At 56.4% G+C, this 19,634-nt stretch overlaps 2 protein-coding genes across 11 annotated transcripts in view; both read right to left on the reverse strand.

Moving 5' to 3' along the window:
- The window catches only part of KLHL35 (kelch like family member 35), a 140,203-nt gene that overhangs the window by 35,192 nt on the left and 85,377 nt on the right, over positions 1 to 19,634 (reverse strand). The gene's annotated exons all lie outside the window — the stretch shown is intronic.
- GDPD5 (glycerophosphodiester phosphodiesterase domain containing 5) overlaps positions 1 to 19,634 on the reverse strand; it is an 87,305-nt gene that overhangs the window by 21,576 nt on the left and 46,095 nt on the right. For 8 of the 10 annotated variants that reach the window (XM_019449856.2, XM_019449849.2, XM_019449850.2 and 5 more), the window contains 3 exons: positions 5,405 to 5,508; positions 2,219 to 2,312; positions 1,508 to 1,567 (listed from right to left, as the gene is read on the reverse strand). In XM_019449856.2, coding sequence (XP_019305401.1) covers positions 1,508 to 1,567; positions 2,219 to 2,312; positions 5,405 to 5,508 — 258 coding nt within the window. Of the gene's footprint in view, positions 1 to 1,507; positions 1,568 to 2,218; positions 2,313 to 4,163; positions 4,249 to 5,404; positions 5,509 to 8,269; positions 8,293 to 19,634 lie in introns of those variants that run through there. The other 2 variants (XM_019449857.2, XM_019449858.2) reach the window with 2 other exon arrangements.

Consider the following 19,634-nt stretch of genomic DNA (forward strand, 5'->3'; position numbering starts at 1 on the left):
AGTGCCTCCGGAGGCCTCTCCACTAGGATCAAGCAGGTGTGACCTGGCCTGCTGAGAACCAGGCACGAGCCCAAGGAGGTAACCACGGTGGGTGCCAGCCCCACCCGGGGTGCCAGCTGGTGCAGCTCTTTCAAGTTGGCTGCCCAGCAGAGAGAAGAAAGTGCTTCAAGAGGGGACTTCAGAAGCCCAGAGGACACCTCAGGATACAGTGACAAGCAGGAAGAAGCAGGGAGGGCTGCTGGCTGGTCTTCACTCCTCTCAGACTTCAGTCCCCGGGATCTGACTCCCCCAGCACCTGACCTCGGAGGCCCCCGGATGCCCACTGGCACCTGCCACTCCACACAGCCCAGCTGGATTTGCCCTGTCCCCTTCTAGCAGGAAGTGAGCCCCTGCCCCTGTCACTCTTCACCCATCTCGTGGGCTCATGGTTACTTCTGGACATTTTTGTCCCTTCCTAAACGGCATGCTCACTCCGAGCTAGGTTCTGGGGAGAAAGAGGTGCCCAGCCTCCTGCCAAGGCCCAGGCATCCCAGGAAGGAGGGGCTCTCCTGATTGGCTTTGTACCACCCCATGCCCACTGGGGCCTCAAGAAGGGGCAAGCGTGGGCCACATACATTCAGCACCATGCATGCAATAAATGCTCAGAGCACTGAGGCTCAGAATGTGTGGAGCCTCCCCACTTTGGGCCCAGCCCTGAGTGGGGCACTGGGGACACAGAGATGGGCAAGGCCAATCTGGCCTGCAAGGAGCTCCCAGACTGGGATGGGCCAGGGTGGGGGAGCGAGGCAGAAATGGACAGCACAGAGGCTCAGGACTATGGCAAGGGAGCCTGCCAGGGCTGGGGGAATCTGAGCAGCCTGTAGGTGGGGGAAGCAAACTAAGGAAGGAGTCCAAAGGAGAGAGAAAGGGAGGGCAAGAGGGAAGAGGTAGAGGAGAGGAGAGGTAGCCATGCTGGCAGGGCCTGGGATGTCTCCTGCAGCAGAAGCCGAGGGTGGCTGTCCCAAGCCAGCAGTTGGGAGGTGTTAGCAGGACCCAAGTCATACAGGGCTGTAGTGCCAGTGGGGGAGCTCGGATCGCCCCGGGAGCAAGGGGGAGAGCAGTGGGAAGGGCTTTGAGTTGGGAATAACATCACCAGGTTTACAATGAGCTCACCGATGAAGAGGAGAGGGGGCCAGGGCCGTGACCTGCGATGGGCAAGCAGCAGCTACAGAGCTACATTCTTATTAAGTGGGAGACCCTGGGCAAGTTCTCTAACCTCTTCGTACCTCAGCTTGCCCAACTGCAAAATGGGATGATGTTACTACCTACCGCACAGGGCTACCGGTGAGGGTTAAATGAGTTAATATAGGCTAGACGATGAGAACAGTGCCAGGTGTATGGTGAGCACTCCCTTAGCCACTGGAACGGCTGTCGTCATGATGCAGAGGAAGGATGGCGTGTCCGAGCTCTTCCTCCGGGGCTGCGGCCTCCCTGCCCCTCCCCCACCCCCCAGGGAGGCAGCCCTTACCTTGTGCAGCCAGTGTAGGTTCATCTGCTGCCCCACGGCGATGTGACATAGTGCCAGGACCTGAAGAGGGGGCCCACGAGGTGACAGTCGGGTACCGTGTGTGACCCAAAGGTTTCTGCTAGCTCCCCAGACACCCTTCTGCCCACTGCTGCTCTGGACCTTGGTCAGAGCAGTCAACAAACCCTCCCCGTAGGCGATGGGAGTGCCCAGCCCGGCCTAAGCCTGGCCTCCTCCCCGGTTTTTCTAGGCCGCTAGGCTCCTCCTCCTCTACAGTTTCTCCCTCCACAGGTCACTGGGCGCTTGGACTGCCCAGTTAATGTTTTGAGAGTTCAGGGCCCCAGGATTCTGAAGCAGACTTGAGCCTAGTCCCCAGGGAGCTCCCAGTCTAGCATGGGGATTGACCTGAGTCTGAGAGAGTAGAGAATTGGTAGCAAGAACCAAGGCAGAAGTTTCTGGAAGAGACAGTCTGCAGTGGACCCTAACAGCAAGATGGCCCTCGTCACTGGGTCAGGAGGAAAACATTCCAGGATGGGGCAAAAGATGACCTCCCACCTTGGAGGAAGCCGAGCCCCAGAGGGGCAGCAGGCTAGGAGGACCCGGGAAAAGCCAGCTTCCCTTTTTAGGCCAGGGTGGTCCCCCATCGGCCCATGTAAGCCAAGTCTCCCACCCCCTGGGAGCAGGGCCACCTGCCCTCTGAGACGCCCCACGTACCAGGAGGCCCGCGATGTAGGTGAAGGCAGCAGCTGTGGTCATGAGGATGGGCACAGACCAGTCACTCCAGTAGCCCATGCGGTTGTAGAGGTACCTGCCGGGAGGAGAAGGGGTCAGACCTGCACCAGGGAACCAGGAGGTTCCCTTGGGACAGCGGGCTGTCAGCTCTCACACAGCCAGGCTCAGTGACCAGGCCTTGGACCAGTCAGTAATGATGTCATGGTTCCCGTGCTCACAGGTCAGGCCTGTCCAGGGCTCACAGTGGACACCCGGGCATGCCAAGAAGCATCAAGAAAACAGTTCCCCATAATTCTACTGCCCAGAAGTAACCACTGCCGAGACTTTGCAGACTTTTCTTCTGCTGGGTTTCCCTGCTAGGCTTATATATTTCTAAAGCAGCAAAGCCAGGACCCTGCCACGTCTAACATATGCTCAGTTTGGGCTTTGGAGGGAGGTGCACTGGGTTCAAATCCCCACTCTGCCTCTCACTGGCTTGCAGGACCCTGTGGAGGTGACAGGCTTCCCCGATTCTAAGATGCCATCGATTGTGACATGCGTCTCAATTTCGATGCTAGAGTGTGAAAATTTGGGGTCTTAGGGTTGATATAGCATAATACCTGACTTATCTTAGCCTTAGTTTTCTCACCTACAGGATGGAGATAACAAAGTGCCCTTCACAGGGTTTCCTGAGGATGAAGTGAGGCAAGGCACGTGATAAGTAATCAATTCTCTTCTTGTTATTAACACAAGAATTTATTGAGGTCAGTAAAAAATCCTGAAGAAATTTGATTTTTTGACAGCCCTGTGGTCTGTTGAATTAATGTACCATACGTAGCCAACTTCCTACTGATGAAAACAGTTTCTAATTATTCACTCTTATAAATTAACACAAAAAAGAAAATGTTGCACATAGCTTTCTGTATTATTAATTATTTTCTTAGGATAGACTCCTACAAATAGAATTATAGGGCCAAAGGGAATGGACTTTTTAAGGCTCCTGATAGATACTGCTTAGTTGCTCTCCAGAAAGACTGAACCATCCACATCCTCCCTGTACAACTGAGGAAACTGAGGCTCAGAGAAGGCAGCAATTTACTCAAGGTGGTCAGAGACTCTGAGCCGGCACCAGGCAGTTTCAGGCCTACTGCCATCTCGGGCATGGGCAGGGGTGATGGGAAGGGACACTAGGACACTATGGGGCACCCTGGCCCTCATCTTCAGATTGCAGGGAGAAATCTAGTGCTTAGAAGATCACTGAATGCACCTCCTACAGGTGGAGAAACTGAGGCCCAAAGAAGGGCGGGACTCGCTTCTTAGGAACTGGTCCTGAAAGATGTTTTAGTTCCACTTGTCTCCCACTTTTGGCAGGAAGCCCTCCTGGACAGCAACAGCCCAGGTGGCCCCTCCCTAGCTTTCCGCAGCCAGCCCTGACCACCTGCTTCTCGCTCGCAACCCCTCGCTGCGTGAACTATCCCCAGAGGCTGTCGGGACTAGGAGGGCGGGGCCAGGGTCTCCTGAACCCCAGCACTGACTCCAAGAAAACGAGGTGACAGTGACAGGCTGATGGAGCTATAGGCCTTCAGGCCATCCCTAAGTCGCAGGCAGGCCTTCCCCCTGCAGACTCCCCAGCAGGGTAGGCACCCATCCTCTGCGTGAGCTGCCCAGTGACAGGACACTCAGTCTTTGGGCAGACTGAGGTAGCTCTTGGACAGCGTGATGCAGTCAGCCATGCTCAAGTCCCTGTCCTACATCTGCCTGCACCTCGCTGTGTGACTGTGAAAAGTCTACTTAACCTCTCTGAACTCCAGTCTCCTCAGACTGTCCTCAATATATGTTTTGGCACTAAGTGGTTTTGTGGTTGTGGGTGAGTCCTGCCCTCTCTGGGCCTTAGTTTCCCCATCTGTACACGATGCAGGGGGACCTGAGGATCTCCCAGGCAGCAGACCTTCAGCAGAAGTGTCCAATGACTGCAGTGGAGGGCCAGCAGGGAATGTTCCCATTTACGCACAACAGTGCCGGCGCTTTGGATACCTGTGAGGATGAATAATTGATTTATGGCATTTAATAAAGGCCAGAGGGCACCTCTGGGACTCAAGCTCATCTTGCTGGGCTGTAGGGGGACAGCAGCACATCCTTTATTGTGCTCATTAATCACAGAGGCACAGCCTTGTGCCATGCAGAGGGGAGTGGACGCCCAGACTCCATTAATGGAGTCTTAGGATCATCCCAGAATCCTAGAACCACAGCCCGTCAGAAGCCCAGAGTCCTAGAAATCCCCAATTCTAACATCATGGCCACCTTCCAGCTGGAGATCCGGCCTCCTGGGAAGCAGCCCTGAGGGTGACATGGAGCTCTAAGCCCTCCCATGGCCATCATCTCGTTTCATCCTCAGAAAGACCTGATGAGACTGGAATTATCCCATTTTACGGGAGAGGAAACTGAGCCTGAGAGGCTCACCTTAGTGTGCTCATGGTCACACTGAACTGAGCTGAACTTCTAACCAGAAGGAAAAGATAGCACTGGATAGGGAGTGAGGAGGCCTGGCTTCCAAGCCCCAACTCTGCTCCTAAGTGGCTATGTGATCTTGGGCCTCAGTTTCCACACTTGTCAATGGAGGAGTCTCCATTAGAACCCAGGGAACTTACCCCGATCCCATGCCTTTCACTGTCTGGCAAAGGCAGGCAACGGAGGCGGGTGAAGAAGAAACAGGTACCCTTGCGTACCCAGGTCCCAGCCTCAGACAGCCCTGCCCTTGGACCCAAGGCTGGTGCCCATAAAGGACCCTGAACTGTCCCAGAACCATAGCATCTGCCAGCGCTGCCCAAAGTCCTGCTCAGGGATTGAGGAGGCCTGCGGTCTGGGGTCACCTCCTCTGCTGAGGCCCTGGTCTTTCTGGGCCTTGGGGTTCTTGCCTACAAAGAGGTTCAGGGGCCCCGGACCCTGGCTGAGCCTTGCCCATCTTATGTTCCTGTTTTCCATGAGAGCAGCACCAGGAAGGAGTTCCCTGTTCCTCCCAGCTGGTCTCAGCTCCTGCTCAGCCTTTGTTCTTTCCAGAGGACCGTGCTCCCCAAAAGCCACACGGAGAGCCCTGAGGGCCAGCCTGGGAGAGAGGCTCCAACCCAAGCCCCGCAGTTCCAGCCCAGGGCCCAGGCCCCCATGTCCCCTGCTTACCCCACACCCACTCACCAGTTGAATTCATCGTAGTCATTGTGGACTTCCCACCAGAAGTAGAGCCAGGTGAGTGTGAGGCCAAAGGTGAAGGTGAGGAGCAGGAACCAGAGGCGTTCCCACTGGAAGAACAGAGCGGGGAAAGGGGTCAGGTGAGGTCAGGGGCTGGATCCTGGGGCCACCTCCCATCTAGAATGTTCTTCCTGCTCCCACTTTATAGCCAAACCTGCCAGGCAGGGATTACTGGCCTCTTCATACTGGTGGGGACCTGAGGCTCAGAGGGGGAAGCGACCCACCCAACACCACAGAGCTCAAAGTCACAAAATGGTAGGGAGCTAGGAGTGGGGTCAGGGATCCACCCCCTTGGGCTGAGGCCTTTCCAGTGTGCACCGTTCTCCCCATACTGGCGATGGCTCCCCGGAGCAAAGGCCGTGTCTGCCCTAAGGCTTTTTACCAGCATGGTCGTCTGCAGTCTGTGAGGCCACATCGCTTACCTCCTTCCCTTCTTGCACACACCTACAGTGTAGGTATTCTTTCCCACACCTGCCCCATGTTACTGATAAATACACTGAGGCCCGGAGAGGTGAAGCGACTTGTCCTAGTCACACAGCAAGTGAGTGGAGCATTAAAGACCAGTGTCCCAGTCTCTGGCCTCGGAGTGTAGCCTTCTGCCACCCGTACCAGGCACCGGCCCCTCAGGGCTGGGCCACGTAGCCCCTCTGTCTCCTGCAGGGAGGGGGATGGGGGCCCCCCGACACTGCTGCTTCCAGAGAGGTCCGCAGGCACTTCCGGCTGGGCCCTCAGGTTTATCCCTGCTTTCGTCTGTCGCCTTATCTCAGAAGCACAGCAAGCTGGGAACATCCTGCTCTCTGGGAAACCGCTGAGATCATCAGAACGAACAAACGGCGTTTGAGGGGAAGTCAGCATAGAAGAGAACAAAGACCACCCCCACCTTGAGGGGTTGCAGGGCTTGGGCAGCCTGGGTATCTCTTGCCTGACCGTTGCCCAGAAGGCTTGCGGGCTCCCTGCAGCTCCCTTAGGCTTCTTTGATCCTTCCAGCCCAGAGCCATGATTCAAACCTCAGTGTAACCTCTTGATGGCTCCTCACTGCTTAGCCAAGCAGGGGAGCCCCTCTGGGGGTGTTCTCTCCACCTCTCTGCCTTCATCCCCTTCCCCAACCAATTCCCTCACCCCGGAAGAGCCATCCCTCCTGGTTTATTTGTCTCACATTCCCATTCACCTTTCAAGTCAGCTCAAATGTCACCTCCTCTGTGAAGTCTTCCTGGACTTCACCTCTGCCGCCCAGCCCACGCTGCTGCCACAGCCTCAGTGCCCCCGACTTTAAACTCATGCCCTGTGCACCGCGATCGGCTCACGTGACTGTGTCTCGCAAGCGACTGCAGGTTCTGCAAGGACACTCCCTTAGCATTTATGACTGCAGGCAGGGACGTCAGTACAAGAGGAGAGAAAGTTCACTCACTGCCCGGGACACCTCCATCCTGTGCCATCAAGAAGCCACCACAGTGGAGCGGCTATGCACACAGTGTCTGGAGCTTATAAGCCATTTAGCCTCAGGCATCACAAGCTGACATAACCCTTCTGTGCCTCAGTGTATTCCCGTGCGATGTGGGGACAATACTAGTACTTCCACCACGGGGTTGACGTGAGCATTAAATGAGATAATACAAGCCAAGTGCTCGGAGCCAGGGCTGGCAAGCAGTCCGTGCTCTGGTAGCACGGCTTCAGGCATGCTCTGCCACGCCCAGCACGCAGGACAGGCCCTCAAACCCCGACGAAGGTCCACACTGAGCACCCACTCCGTGCCTAGCCCTGGGCAGGAGGGTCTGAGCTTGGGTGACAGTGAAAGCAGCCTCCTCCGCTCGCTGTCATGTACAGAGCCAGGCAGCCTTGCTTACCCCCGCTTTGGACATAAGCAGAGAGGCGGAGGTGAAACCATCTTTCCAGCAGCTGGCGGTGGGTGGTTTCTTAGAGACCGGACCACCCGTGTCTGTCCCACCTGGACAGAGAATGGCACGAGCCCCAGCCCTGGGCCCATGAGGTGCAGCCTTGCTCAGGAATGGAGAGACCCCAGATAGGAGCAGGGTGAGCCATGTGCCTTTCTGGAGCACTGGAACCCAAGAATGGCTGGGACTGTCTCGGGGAGCAGAGAAGGGCTGTAGCTCAGCCTCGGGGCTGAGGGCTGGGGGATGCCCCGTCTGAGCCAGCAACCCCAGCCCGGCTGGCCTAGCATCGCCCGGGTCTCGGCTTTCTCCGAGTCCCTCTTGCTGCCTCCAATTCTCATTTGGTCACAAGTAAGAATTCATTCGCCCCTACTTCCTGCAGAGCATAGCTGGCTGCTTCCAGGCCAGCTTAAACATAGGTCCTCGAAGCCTGATCCTTCTCTGGTCATGTCATGCCCCAGCCTGAGAATATCACTGGCTTCAGCCCTCACCTCTGCCCTCACACAGGCACTTTACAGGCCACGCTCTGAACTGCCCACAGACCCTCAACAGGCTTCTTCAAGCCCCGTACCTCTGCACAAGCCATACCCTCCATTTAGAAGGCAACCCCTCTCTGGTTCACGGGGCGGCCCTCCTCCTCCCTGAGGCCTTCCCTGTCCCATCAGGTCAATCTCCTGTCCACAGAGCTTCCATAGCCCTGACCCCATGTCTGTTCCAGCATAGACCCTGCAGTTCTAGAACTGTCTTTATATGTCAGTTACCTCTGTTATACTCTAAGCACCTTCGAGATCTAGGTGATCTTCCTATTCCCGGCGTGGGGTGGGAACTTAAGAAGAATTTGATAATGATAGGTGAGAAAAGACCCTTTCTCTTACTCTGCCATGAAGATGCCCACCCAGGAGACATTTCACCGGGGGCTTACCATCCCGCCCCCGCAGAGGGGCCCATTGTCTTCTGCGGACCTCCAGCTGGCAGCAGTGAATGGCCATCTGGCCACAGAGATCCCTCCACTTCGGCAGGGGCAAGCTGCTGCACCTCTGGCCACTAGACAGGGTTCTGGGAGGGGCCTGGGTGAGGGGTGAGCCTCAGCCTATGATGGGTCCTGTCCCAGGCAAGCAGCCTGGAATTCAATAGCTGGTGGGACCAGGGGGCTAGCTGTAGGGACAGTAGCAGGTTAGAAAAGCTGCTACACGTGTTGGGGGATGTCCTACGGTGAGCTATGATGCATAACTGAGGGGCAATTCTGACAGGTTTGCTGGGAATACCACAGGCGTTGGGGGACCCACAGCAGACGGGCCCTGTGCACTAAGGGCCACTGTTCCCACTTGACCAGATCCTGAGGGTGGGGCAGAAAAGACTGGGTGAGAATGAGGGGCTCCCCTGCCCCAGCCCTGGACACCAGATAAGATTAGAGCCGGCAGGTGGATGAGACACTGAGGGCACAGCAGATACGGGGGCAAGGCCGTGGCATTAAGGAATGAGGAACCCCACTATCAGAACTGGCACGAGCTGGGGTCGGGGGCCACCTGGAGATGAAAATCCTGGGAGCTAGAAGCTGGTGGCCCCATGGCCACAGGGAGCCTGTAGATGGGGATGAAGAGACCCGACCCCAGCAGGGAAGCGGCAGGTCACTGTAAGAACAATCAGAGGAAAAACCTGGATGGCGGGGGCTGGAAGAAAGGGGAGGGACAGGCCAGGAACTGGCAGAGGAAGTGGCTCCATCAACAAAGAGGCTGCAAATGGCATTAAGGGTCCTTGTCAGGGCCACTACAGGAGAAAGGCCTGGGCCTGCTCCCAGGCGGTGCGGGCTCTGAGGTCACTGCCAGCTGGGAGGGACGGTGGACCCACCAGCCCTCCATCACCTCTCAGTCCGCCCAGGGCCTGGGACTCTCTCTTTGTGGGGTTTTATCTCCATCCGAGAGCAAATGAGGAAAACCCCCAAGCCTCAGAGAAGGGCCAGCACATTCAGCTGAACGAGCTGTGGACCTCATCACTAAGAAGTGGCACTCATGTCATGGTTACCATCAGTACACATATTTGCCATGATTGTTTTCCAGTACATGCTGGGCATGAGTCCTGGAGAAGGGGAGACTTTTGCTCATTTGCACAAAGGCTCAGTATGGATGCGTAGGGGGAAGTCAGAGGTTGAGGAACATACCCGAGGTCACCAAGTAGGGGAGGACAGATGTGGGATTGAACTCGGTATCTTGACAGACGCCCCCATGAGAGCCAGCCCTGTGCAGTTCTCCCCAAAACCCGCCCTTGCCATCTGGGACCCAGGATGGTAGTCCCAGGCCCAGCCTGGCCCCCTACGATTCTCGCTCCTCTCTCTCGGGGCTCTACCCCAGGCCAAACCTCCTTCTCCTTCAGGAAACACCCGCATCCCTCCAGGCCTTGAAGACCTCCTTTCCCTGAGTACTTCTGCACAGAGTCGTGGTGCCCGCCAATTTGACCCTCAATCACATTCTGAAATGTGGAGATGAAAATAACCTGGGCTCAGGAGGCAGATGGACCGGTCTCTGCCTCTTGGGCAAGTTAACTCCTCTGAGCCTCAGTTTCCTCGCCTGTAAAACAGGGAGAATAACCCCCTACCTTGGAGGATTGCTATTAAATGAGGTGATATACATCAAGTGGCATACAGTAGGCACATAATAAGGGACGGTTCCCTGGGCTGTGGACTCCTTCAGGGCAGGGATGGCTGAGATACGTCCGCGTACCCTGGGCTCACATCCTGCAGAGCGCAAGGTGATGCTCACACATGGTGTGAAGGCGTGAACCTGACTGTGACGCGGGGAGGCTTCAGGTCCCCAGTGGACGGGGCCATCGTCCAACCCAGACATATCCTCTGGCTGAGGGACCAGGAGAAGGAGCTCCTGTGATACCCAGCCTCCTTCCGTTCAGAGCCTTGTAGCCACCTGAGCGGGACAAGAGGCAGGGAGCTCCTGAGCTGGCTGGGCAGCAGCAGGCACAGAGAGAGGCTGAGAGCCGCTGGGGAGGGGCACAGGCCCGGCCGCGAGCTGCGGGGGCCGCTCCATCCCTATGCCGGGAGCTGGGGGTGATGGAGAGGCGGGGAGACCCAGCCCCAGAGGCCAGGGCATTCAGCCCCGCACCCCCTGCCTCATCTCCTCCCGTTCTTGTCCCCACCCTCCAGAAGACGGGTCCCTCCATCCCGCGCCAGGCGACACTGTGCCAATTTCCCAGATGCCACCGCTCCTCCTCACCGCCTCCTGATGATCGTGGAGTCGTCTCCGGTCCCTCTTCGTCTCCGTCCCGCCCACCCCAGAGCCTTCTGCATTCAGAGAAAAACGTGCTGAAAGAGCTTATGAGCAGCGGGGGCTCGCACAGTCGCCAAATCTGGCTGCCGCACAAAGCCAGCCCTCCACAGGAAACGCCCGCACAGGCCCGGCTGTGACAGCGAGTTGTACCACTCGCCTGGGGGCCCGGCCCACCCCACACCTCCACCCCAGGCCAGGATGCACGCAGACACCGCTTCCCCTCCTGGGGACCCTGCCCTGGACCCCCAAATGGACCCCGGAGCCTGAATTCTGCATAGGCAGCAGGAGCCATCCGTCCTTGACACGGCCACAGACTTCAGATTCACAGGATGGCGGGGACAGCGCTGTTTCGCTGGACTCCTGTTCCCCGCCAGTCCCTGCCTCTGCAGCCCCCAGGGGAGGAGCCCACCCTGCTTCTGCTCCTTAGCTGCAGGGACGGGCGCTCTCCCTCTGGTGCTGCCTGCCTCTTCCTTCTAAGACAGCAGCCGGATAGAGGCAAGCTGCCTTTGGGAGCCCAGCAACACTGGCTTTGAACCCAAGACTGGCCGCCTCCTACTAAATGGGTGACCTTGGGGGAGACATTTATTTATCCTCTCGGGCACCAGCTTCCTGCTCTGTAAAATGGGGCCAGCAGGTCGGCATGCTGCAGAGACCAGCAGGACCTACAATGTGTCCCTCCGTCCCTCCCTCAGGCACCACTGACATCCTCGGCCGCCACCCTGAAGCTGGTTCTTGGATTCTACACATAACAAGTCCAGTAAAAGGGCAAGAAATTCTGGGGGCCACAGGACCAGGGCACTGCGGAGGGTGTAAACAAGAGTTGGATCTTAATTCTCAGCCCTCCTCCCCAGTAGCCGCATGCCATGGGCCGCTCAGGACCAAGCCTCAGCTTCCTCCTCCATTCACGGGGGTGACATCACCTCTACCTCACGGGAGGGCTGCCAGATATAGATGTAAGCTGTAAGTCGCCAAATCCACGATGGTTCCTATAATTATCGTTTCGCATCTGACAGCCCTTTAATTATGCGAAGACAGTGATCAAGACGTTCCCCCCCGCCCCCTGCCCTACACCCAATTTCTTCCGGCTGCTGAGGACAGCCAGCAGCTCACCTGCTCCCGGCCCAGGGTGGGTGTCACCGTTGGTGGGACGCAGAGGGCAGGCCAGCTCTGGAGGCTGCTGTCCTAGGAGCTGGCACAGATGAAGGAAGGAGACCCTGGCACAGCACCTGTCCTGTGCCCCCTCCCAACCCGCATGGCTGGCTTTGGAGGACAGAGCCCTGCGTGGGCTCTTCACAGAGTTGGGGCGAGGTGCCCCTAGGAGTCCTCCACATGCTCCAACTCCTCTCATCCTCCCCACAGCTCTGCAAAGCAGGTGGTATAGTTGGAGGAAAGCAGAGGTCAGCCAGGGGAAGTGGCTTGCCCAAGGCCACAAAGGGCAAATGTAATAGTGGAGCCAGAATTCACACCCAGGTCTGGGTGCCTTCATCATCTCCCACTGTCCCAGAGCAACAATGAGCAAGACATGTAATTGTCCTTGTCTGACCAAGGAGGAAATTGGCTCAGAGGGGCCAGGCCTGGCCCAAGGTCACACAGTGAGTCATAGGCAGTGCCAGGCCAGGAACCCTGGAATTTCAGACTTAGACAAGAGTTCAGAGATCATCTTGCCTCATCCTCTACAGATCCAATTCAGAGATGGAGAAACAGACCAAAAGAAGGGGAAGAGCCTGGAAGCAAGGACACAAGATTAATAGATAGTAAATTAGTACAGAAAGGATACAGAATTCGACAGATGGAGTGGGGACATCTATTGGTAAAAAATTATACCCCTACCTCACACCCCATACCAAAGCAAATCCCAGCACCTCCCCTCTACACCCTTGCCACCTCTCTCTTCCAGTCATCCTAGATATATGTGCTGTGCCCTGCACAGGGAGATGAATGAGGCCTGGATTCCCCTCTGAGCAACCCCCACAGGTGACTGAGAAGCCAGCAGGCAATTCCCATCCTACGGCCAGTTACGGGAGGAGAGATGGTCTAGAGGGCTTCCCGGAGGAGGGGATGCATGCAGCAAAGCTGGAAGGAATGGGCCTGCTGCGATGACAGGTTAGGGAGCCCGGACTGGGGCAGAGGGAGAGAACAGAAGGTATAAAGGCACAGAGCTCAGCAGCTTTTGTTTGGGAGAACTGGCTTCCTTTGCTATGGGCATATAAAAGCTCTATGTAGGAGTATTAACCTTCATATGTGCTGTATATTTTTTCTTTTTTAATTTTTTAATATTTACTTATTTTTGAGAGAGAGAAAGAGACAGACAGAGCATGAGCGGGGGAGGGGCAGAGAGACACAGAATCTGAAGCAGGCTCCAGGCTCTGAGCTGTCAGCACAGAGCCTGACACAAGGCTCGAACTAATGAACTGTGAGATCATGACCTGAACTGAAGCTGGATGTTTAACCGGCTGAGCCACCCAGGCGACCCTTTTTCTTTTTTTCAATGTCTTTTTTTTTTTTCAGGCGGCAGTGGGTGGGGTGGCGGGAGGCATGGGCAGAGAAAGAGGGAGACAGAGGATCCAAAGCAGGGTCCACACTGTCACAACAGAGCCTGATGTGGGGCTCGAACTCACGAGCCGTGAGATCATGAGCTGAGCCGAAGTCAGATGCTTAACCAACTGAGCCACCCAGGCGCTCCTATTGTGTATTTTTTCTTATTTCATCGTTTTACTTTAATTTGGTTTATTATGCTTTCTGCATAAAAATTTAAATTTTCATGTAGTCTAATCTACCCTTCTTTTCCTTTATAGGTTTTTGCCTTTGGTATCATGTTTAAGACAGGTAGCCCAAGAGTATATATTTGATTCATATTTTATAGTGGTAATTTCTTGGCTTTGCGGTTTACATTCAAACCTGTAATCCACCCAGCTCTCTATATTCATCTGTCTACCGCTCCACACGGATGTATATATACGTGCACGGATAGAGGTTGGAAAGCCATTTCTCTCAAGCGTTAAGATTAGAATTCCATCTACTTTACATCTTTCCAAGTTGTTTGAATTTTCTCAACAAATGTGCACTTCCTCAATAGAGAAAAGGAATTTAAAGATAGAAAAAAAATACATTTTAATCCATCTGGAATTTATTTTGGTTTGAGGTAAGAGGCAGAGATCTAATTTTATTTCCACCAAATGGATACTTCAGCTGTCTCTACACGGTTTGTGAAATCTGCTGTCATTTCCACGTTCGTTTACCACACAGAATATCCTCACATGCGTGTGCACTGATTCTAGGCTTTCTAGTCTGCCCCACGGCAGCCCTTTCCCCGTGTGTGGGTGCTGCTGGGCACGGCTCCTTCCACAGGGCTGAGCCCTGCTCCCTGTGCCACCCCTGGGGTCCCCACCCTGCTTTAAGGTCCTAGAGTCCAGTGGGGCACCTGGGTGGCTGAGTCGGTTGAGCGTCTGTCTGACTTGGGCTCAGGTCATGATTTCACAGTTTGTGGGTCTGAGTCCCGCGCTGGGCTCTGTGCTGACAGCTCAGAGCCTGGAGCCTGCTTTGGATTCTGTGTCTCCCTCTCTCTCTGCCCCTCCCCTGCTCACACTCTTGCTCTCTTTCTTTCTCAAAAATAAATAAACATTTAAAAAAAAAAAGGTTTGCAGAGTTCAGCTGTGCCCTCAGCACCACACAGCCCTGCAAAGACTGGAGAGCTTGAGGGGTGCCTACCCACAGAGGGCCAGTCTGCCCTCCTGCAGGCTGGATCTCGGGCACGCCAGCTCCTCCTCCACTCATCAGCCTGTTTTCACCCTTGCCACATGCCAAATGGGGGGACTGATGCACCGGAAAAAGTCTGGGAAATGTCAGCTGGGAAGGGTGTGGGGAGCTCTGGGAGGGGAGAGGCAGGCAGGCCCTGGCAGGATTACTTTGGCCCTGACCCAGGAGATTTGGGGGAGGGGGTGGCCTGGGGAGGTTTGAGATGTATTACAGCATTAGGGCCAAGCAGGGAAAGGGATTAGAGTCCCCACCCCCAGCCAGCTCCTGACAGCCTAAGAGGCCGGATTTATTTTTCTGGGCTACAGAGAGCTGGGCAATTAGGCCTCTGTCTGCCCTTGCTTCTGCTGGGGTGCACTCAGAGCGGCTCATTAGGCAGTAGAATTAAACCAAGCCCAGCCTGGAACACCCCGCCTCTCCCCACCCACCCTAGGGGTTGCATCAGCCCATAGGGAGACAGGAGCAGAAGAGCTGGGGGGGCGGGGGGGGGGGGGGCTCAGGAGGGATCATCCCAGGCCCTCAGAGGGCCCTGCCAAGGCCACAGGGTGGTGGGTGGCTGCACTGCTGATGTTCCATCTCCTGTCCCACCCAGGCTCCCTAAGCAGACACTCAAGGCAGTCACGGAATGTTTGCCGCTTCCCAGGGAGGGCCAGGCACCCTAGGCACCATTCAAGGAGGAGCTAGGTGGAGTACAGGGGTTCCCGAAGGCCAGAGATGGCCTGGCTTTATTGTGGCGATAAATCCTCAGCTGTTTGTAGTGCAACAAACCAGCGCTCTGCCAGACTCTCCTCTGTCTCTCATGGATGCAATAACATCATCTCCCGTTTTCTTATCGTCATGTCAGCCCTGCAAGGCTTAAAGGATAACATGGGGTCTTATCCCCATTTTAGGAATGGGAAAACTGGGGATCAGAGGGCGCCCCTCTGACCTGCTGGGCCCCTTTCGGCCAAAGTGCTGGAGAAGGGAACAGCCACCCCTTTGAAAGTTTATAGGGAGAACACACTTTCCCCAGGGTCGGGACGGCGGTCTCTCTTGCACCACACGTGACGTGCATTGGTACCCGTTGTCTAACTGGACCCTTGCGGCATGAATCTGAACCTCCATCTAACCCGTAAGCAAGCCGAGGCCCAGAGAAGGTCTGGCCTTGCCTGAGGGTCGCACACTAAGTCACAATGTAGACGGGGCAGAGTTCAGGCCACAGCTCCCTGGCAGGGAATACCCAAGCACTTCTGGCTGACTCCAATCACACCCTGGAGCCCAGGGCAAAGGCTGCTTCATCCAGGGAGCCCAGCTTGACTCCCAGTTGGGATCCACTCCCCTGTCAAGGCCCACTTGGTGGCGACGGGACAGGGATGTGGGGAACCAGCTGGGACACTCTCCACCCCTGGGCTCCTGCCCACCGGCAGAGCCCAATCTGGCTCCGAGCGTGGCCTGGGAGGTCCTGCGAAGTCAGCGCCCTCATCTGCCAACCACAGCTGGGGGCACCAGAAGACAGCATGCACCTGTCCATACGTGTATGCTGGCCCTCTCCAGACACCCAATATCTGAGAACTCATCAGCGGTCCTGCCTCTCCAGGCCCAGTCAGCAGGGTGGCAGGCACGGCCCCTAACTGGCTTGCTCACCATTCTTCAGGCCCCTGCCTCAACGATCCTCCCAGCCTGGCCCAGGCCCCTCCTCCGAGGCCCAGGCTCCACTCTCACAACACTGAGTCCCTTGGGAAACACAGAAAGTCACAGTCCGAAGGGGCAGCCCAGGCCTGAGGTGCTGTGGGAGCCCGAGGGAGGGAGGCCTGATTCTCTTTTTGTTCGAGGGGGTAATTCTTAGAAGGGTAGGCATTCGTGACGAGCCTTGAGACGTAAAGAGAGAAGGGGCATTCCAAGTGAGGGGACAGCCTGAGCAAAAGCAGGATGCTATGAAGGGGTGAGGTTCTCCTGGGAGGGGCAAGGGGTGGGGGGTGGAGGTCTGATGAACATCCCCCAGTGGGGGTCTTCTTGTATGGCTGCAGGGGCTCCTGTCGTAGGAAGTAGGTCTTGGGGGAAGAGAGACTTAGCTGCCTGTGTCCCACCTGCACTGTGCTCTTCCTGGACTCTACAGAGACCACTCTCCCCTCCCACTTGCCCCTGGACACAGCACCATTTCCCATTTCCATCCCTGGAATGGCCTCATTTCTAGCTAGGCTAGAAATCAGGGGATGGTGGGAGGCATCATAAAGGACTCCCTCGATCTCTTCCACAGCCAGTCTGTTGATTATACCTTCCAAGTGTCTCTAGAATCCCTCCCTTTGCAAGGAACCGGCATACCCCTCCCTGGGGTATGCAAAGCGGCCTCCACCTCTCTCTCTCTCTAGTTCCCTGCTCTCCCCACCTCCACCCCAGGCCCCTCAGCGCATCCTCCACAATTTAACCAGACTGGTCCTCGCACAGCCTGAGTCTGACTGGTCTGCCTCCACCCAGGAGGGGGGACAGGCTCCCTGGCACAGCCTCAGGCCCAGGCCATGTGGCCACCACCTTCCCTCCTCACGCGGAGCCACACTGAGGCCAGATTGCTTTCGGTTCCCAAACACAAGAAACTCCAGTACACAAGGAAGCTCTGGTCCACATGGCTCCCCGTGCCTTGAACACTTCCCCAGCTGGCGAGACAGGACTAACTCCCAGACATCAGGTCAGGCCAGCTCTCCTGCCTGGGGTTTTCCTGGGCCTCAGCAGGGATGATCCTGGGTGGCCTGGGTATGTTGGATCTTGTATGCTCCCCCACCAGCCTAGGAGCCCTTCAAGGGAGGGGGGAGCCGGGTCAGATACCCCTCCCTGACCCCAGGGCCCAGAACAAGTATCGGGACGGACGGGTGTGTTGATTAAATAATTAGTGCATCCCAGACAAGACTGTGGGTGTGGAACAGTCTGGACTGGGGATGCAAGCAGGGGGCAATGCAGGCTGTGCCTTCAACACCCGTGGCTTGAATAAACCACTCATTCTTCCTGGAGCCTCCTCTGTGAGACAGAGGGGCCAAACGAGCTTTTTAAAAAACAGCCCTCAAAAGGCAAATGTGCTATAGAAACACGAGAGAGGTGACAGTCACTGTCTGTCTTGGGCTGGGAAGTTCCTTCAGGTGTCTGACTTATATGCCTCTTGCTACAGAGAAGCTGGTTTTGACACTATGCTGCCTCCCACAGACACACAGTCTTCAGGGGGCCCTGGGGGACAGCCTGAGAACTGTCTTCTGTCCTAGCAAGTCCTTAATTGGCGGCATTAGAGTAATGAGTCACAGACAACAACCAATTAATTATCCTCAGTTATAAAAAGCTTCACTTCCCCTTCCTAGCTGTCGAGTGAGCCAGCCTCCTGCTGCCAGGCTCCTCCACTCCCTAGGGGCTGGGGGCAGAATAGGTCATTTCACCTCTCCGGTCCTCAGTTTCCTGCTTCCTTATTTGTCCAGTGTGTGTCCTGGGGGTGGGGGACAGTACGAGCAAAGGATCGGAGGAGGTGGGAATGCGTCAGGCTGGGGGGACAGGAAGGATAGGCTGGTGGGGCAGGAAGGAGGCTGCCAGCTGGGACCCAGAGGAGGGGGCTCCTCCTGGCTCCCCAGGATCCACTCTTGTACTGCAGGGCCAGCTCTTGATCCCAGAGCCAAGGAAGGCTCCAGGTCTGGCATTCAAGCCACTCCCATTCTTGCCCCGCACACTCCTGGTCTCACGATCTTCTTCCTCCTCCCCAGGCAACTTCCCAAGTGATCCTCCAGGCCCTGCTTTCTTCCCCTTCTTGCAAGTTTTCATTTAATCTCCTACTCCAACCATGCGTGCCCCCCGCCCCCCCACACCCTTCATCTTCCTGAGGCTCCTGTTGCAAATCTATCGTGGACTCCCTCCAGTGTGATGTGTGTTGCGGCTTTAAGCCTTGAGTTCTCCATCGGCATGACAGTTAACTGCCCCACAGGGGCGACCTAACAAATCAACAGGGCAATGCAGGTAAGCTCTGGGATCCCAGCATACAATAGGTATCCAATAAATGTTAACTGTTACTCTCATGCTTTATTTCCCAGGCTGAGCAAGATCATGAGTGAAATGCTTCTGCGACTCACCCCCAGTCTGTCACCCCATTTCACAGATGAGGACCAGAGAGGTCTGGCTTCACAGAAGAACTTGACCCAGGGCTTGTTTGAGTTGGGAGAGACCAGGGGAGGCTCCCCCAAGGGGACTTGAGGGGCGGCAGTACCTGGGCAGAGGGAGGGGCCCCCAAAGTCTGAGGGAAAGTTGGGGATGAGAAGAGGCACAGGCCCAAAGTTGGAGCCCCCACGCCTTTTGGAGGCCCTGACAGTGCTCTTTCCCCCCAACCTGTGCTTCCAGAGCTCACCCCAGGGCCTGTTCGTTCAGCAAAACTTAGGGAGTTTGCTCCTATTCTGCACCAGCTCTGACGCCATCACTGTTCCCCTCACTGTGTCAGGCTAGAGGGCCCAGCCCCCCCGAAAGGACACCACAGGCCTCGCCCTCGGTCCTCACCCAGCCATCTAAGGAGGGACTGGGGAGAAAGAACAAGGGGGAAAGAGAGAAAAAGGGTGAGCAGGCTGAGGCTGGAACCCAGGAAGTGGGCGGGGAAGCGGAATGAGGTGAGTGACAGGGAAGGGGGAGTCTCCCTGGTTCGTGGGTTGCCTGAGGTGAGCTCAGCCCTTCCTGTGGAGGCCCAGAGGCTCTGACACCCAGAGCTGTGGCAAAACCCTCTCCAGGCCAAGCTGGCTTGTGGCCCCTGCAGCCCCTACTGCCTTTGTGCCATACCTGGCACCCCAGCTCTTGGCATCTGCGGAGCCGGCACCACTTGGGCTCTGAGTCAGTCCAAAACTGGCCTCAGCTCACCACTTCCTCCACCCCGGGGCCCCGTGCTGGTCACAGCCAAGCCCGGTCACTTCCTGACTCTGAAGCCTGGGATGGGCCTGTCCTGGGCGCACTGAGGGGTGTGGGATGTCCTGGGAGCCACGCCTTCCTCCAGCGGCTACTCTGACAGCCTAGGGGCTTGCTGCTGGGGAGCCCAGCCATCCTCCTCCCTCAGCTTCCGATGTCTTCCCACCCGGAGCTATTGGACCTACGCTGTCCGGGGCCAGCTCCCAACTCTGCCCCTCACTGGCATCCCTGGCTTCTGCTTCTCCATGTGAAATGGTGGCCGCGACATCTAGCTCGAGGGCTCGTTGGGAGGAACGAGTAGCCATGTGTCAGTGCTCAGCACTGCTCCTGGCACAGACACCCAGATGCCAGCTGCCTGCCAAGCTTCTG

This window comes from Panthera pardus, unplaced genomic scaffold (assembly GCF_024362965.1).
Source record: "Panthera pardus isolate Hobbes unplaced genomic scaffold, ASM2436296v1 HiC_scaffold_12, whole genome shotgun sequence".
NCBI lineage: Eukaryota > Metazoa > Chordata > Mammalia > Carnivora > Felidae > Panthera > Panthera pardus.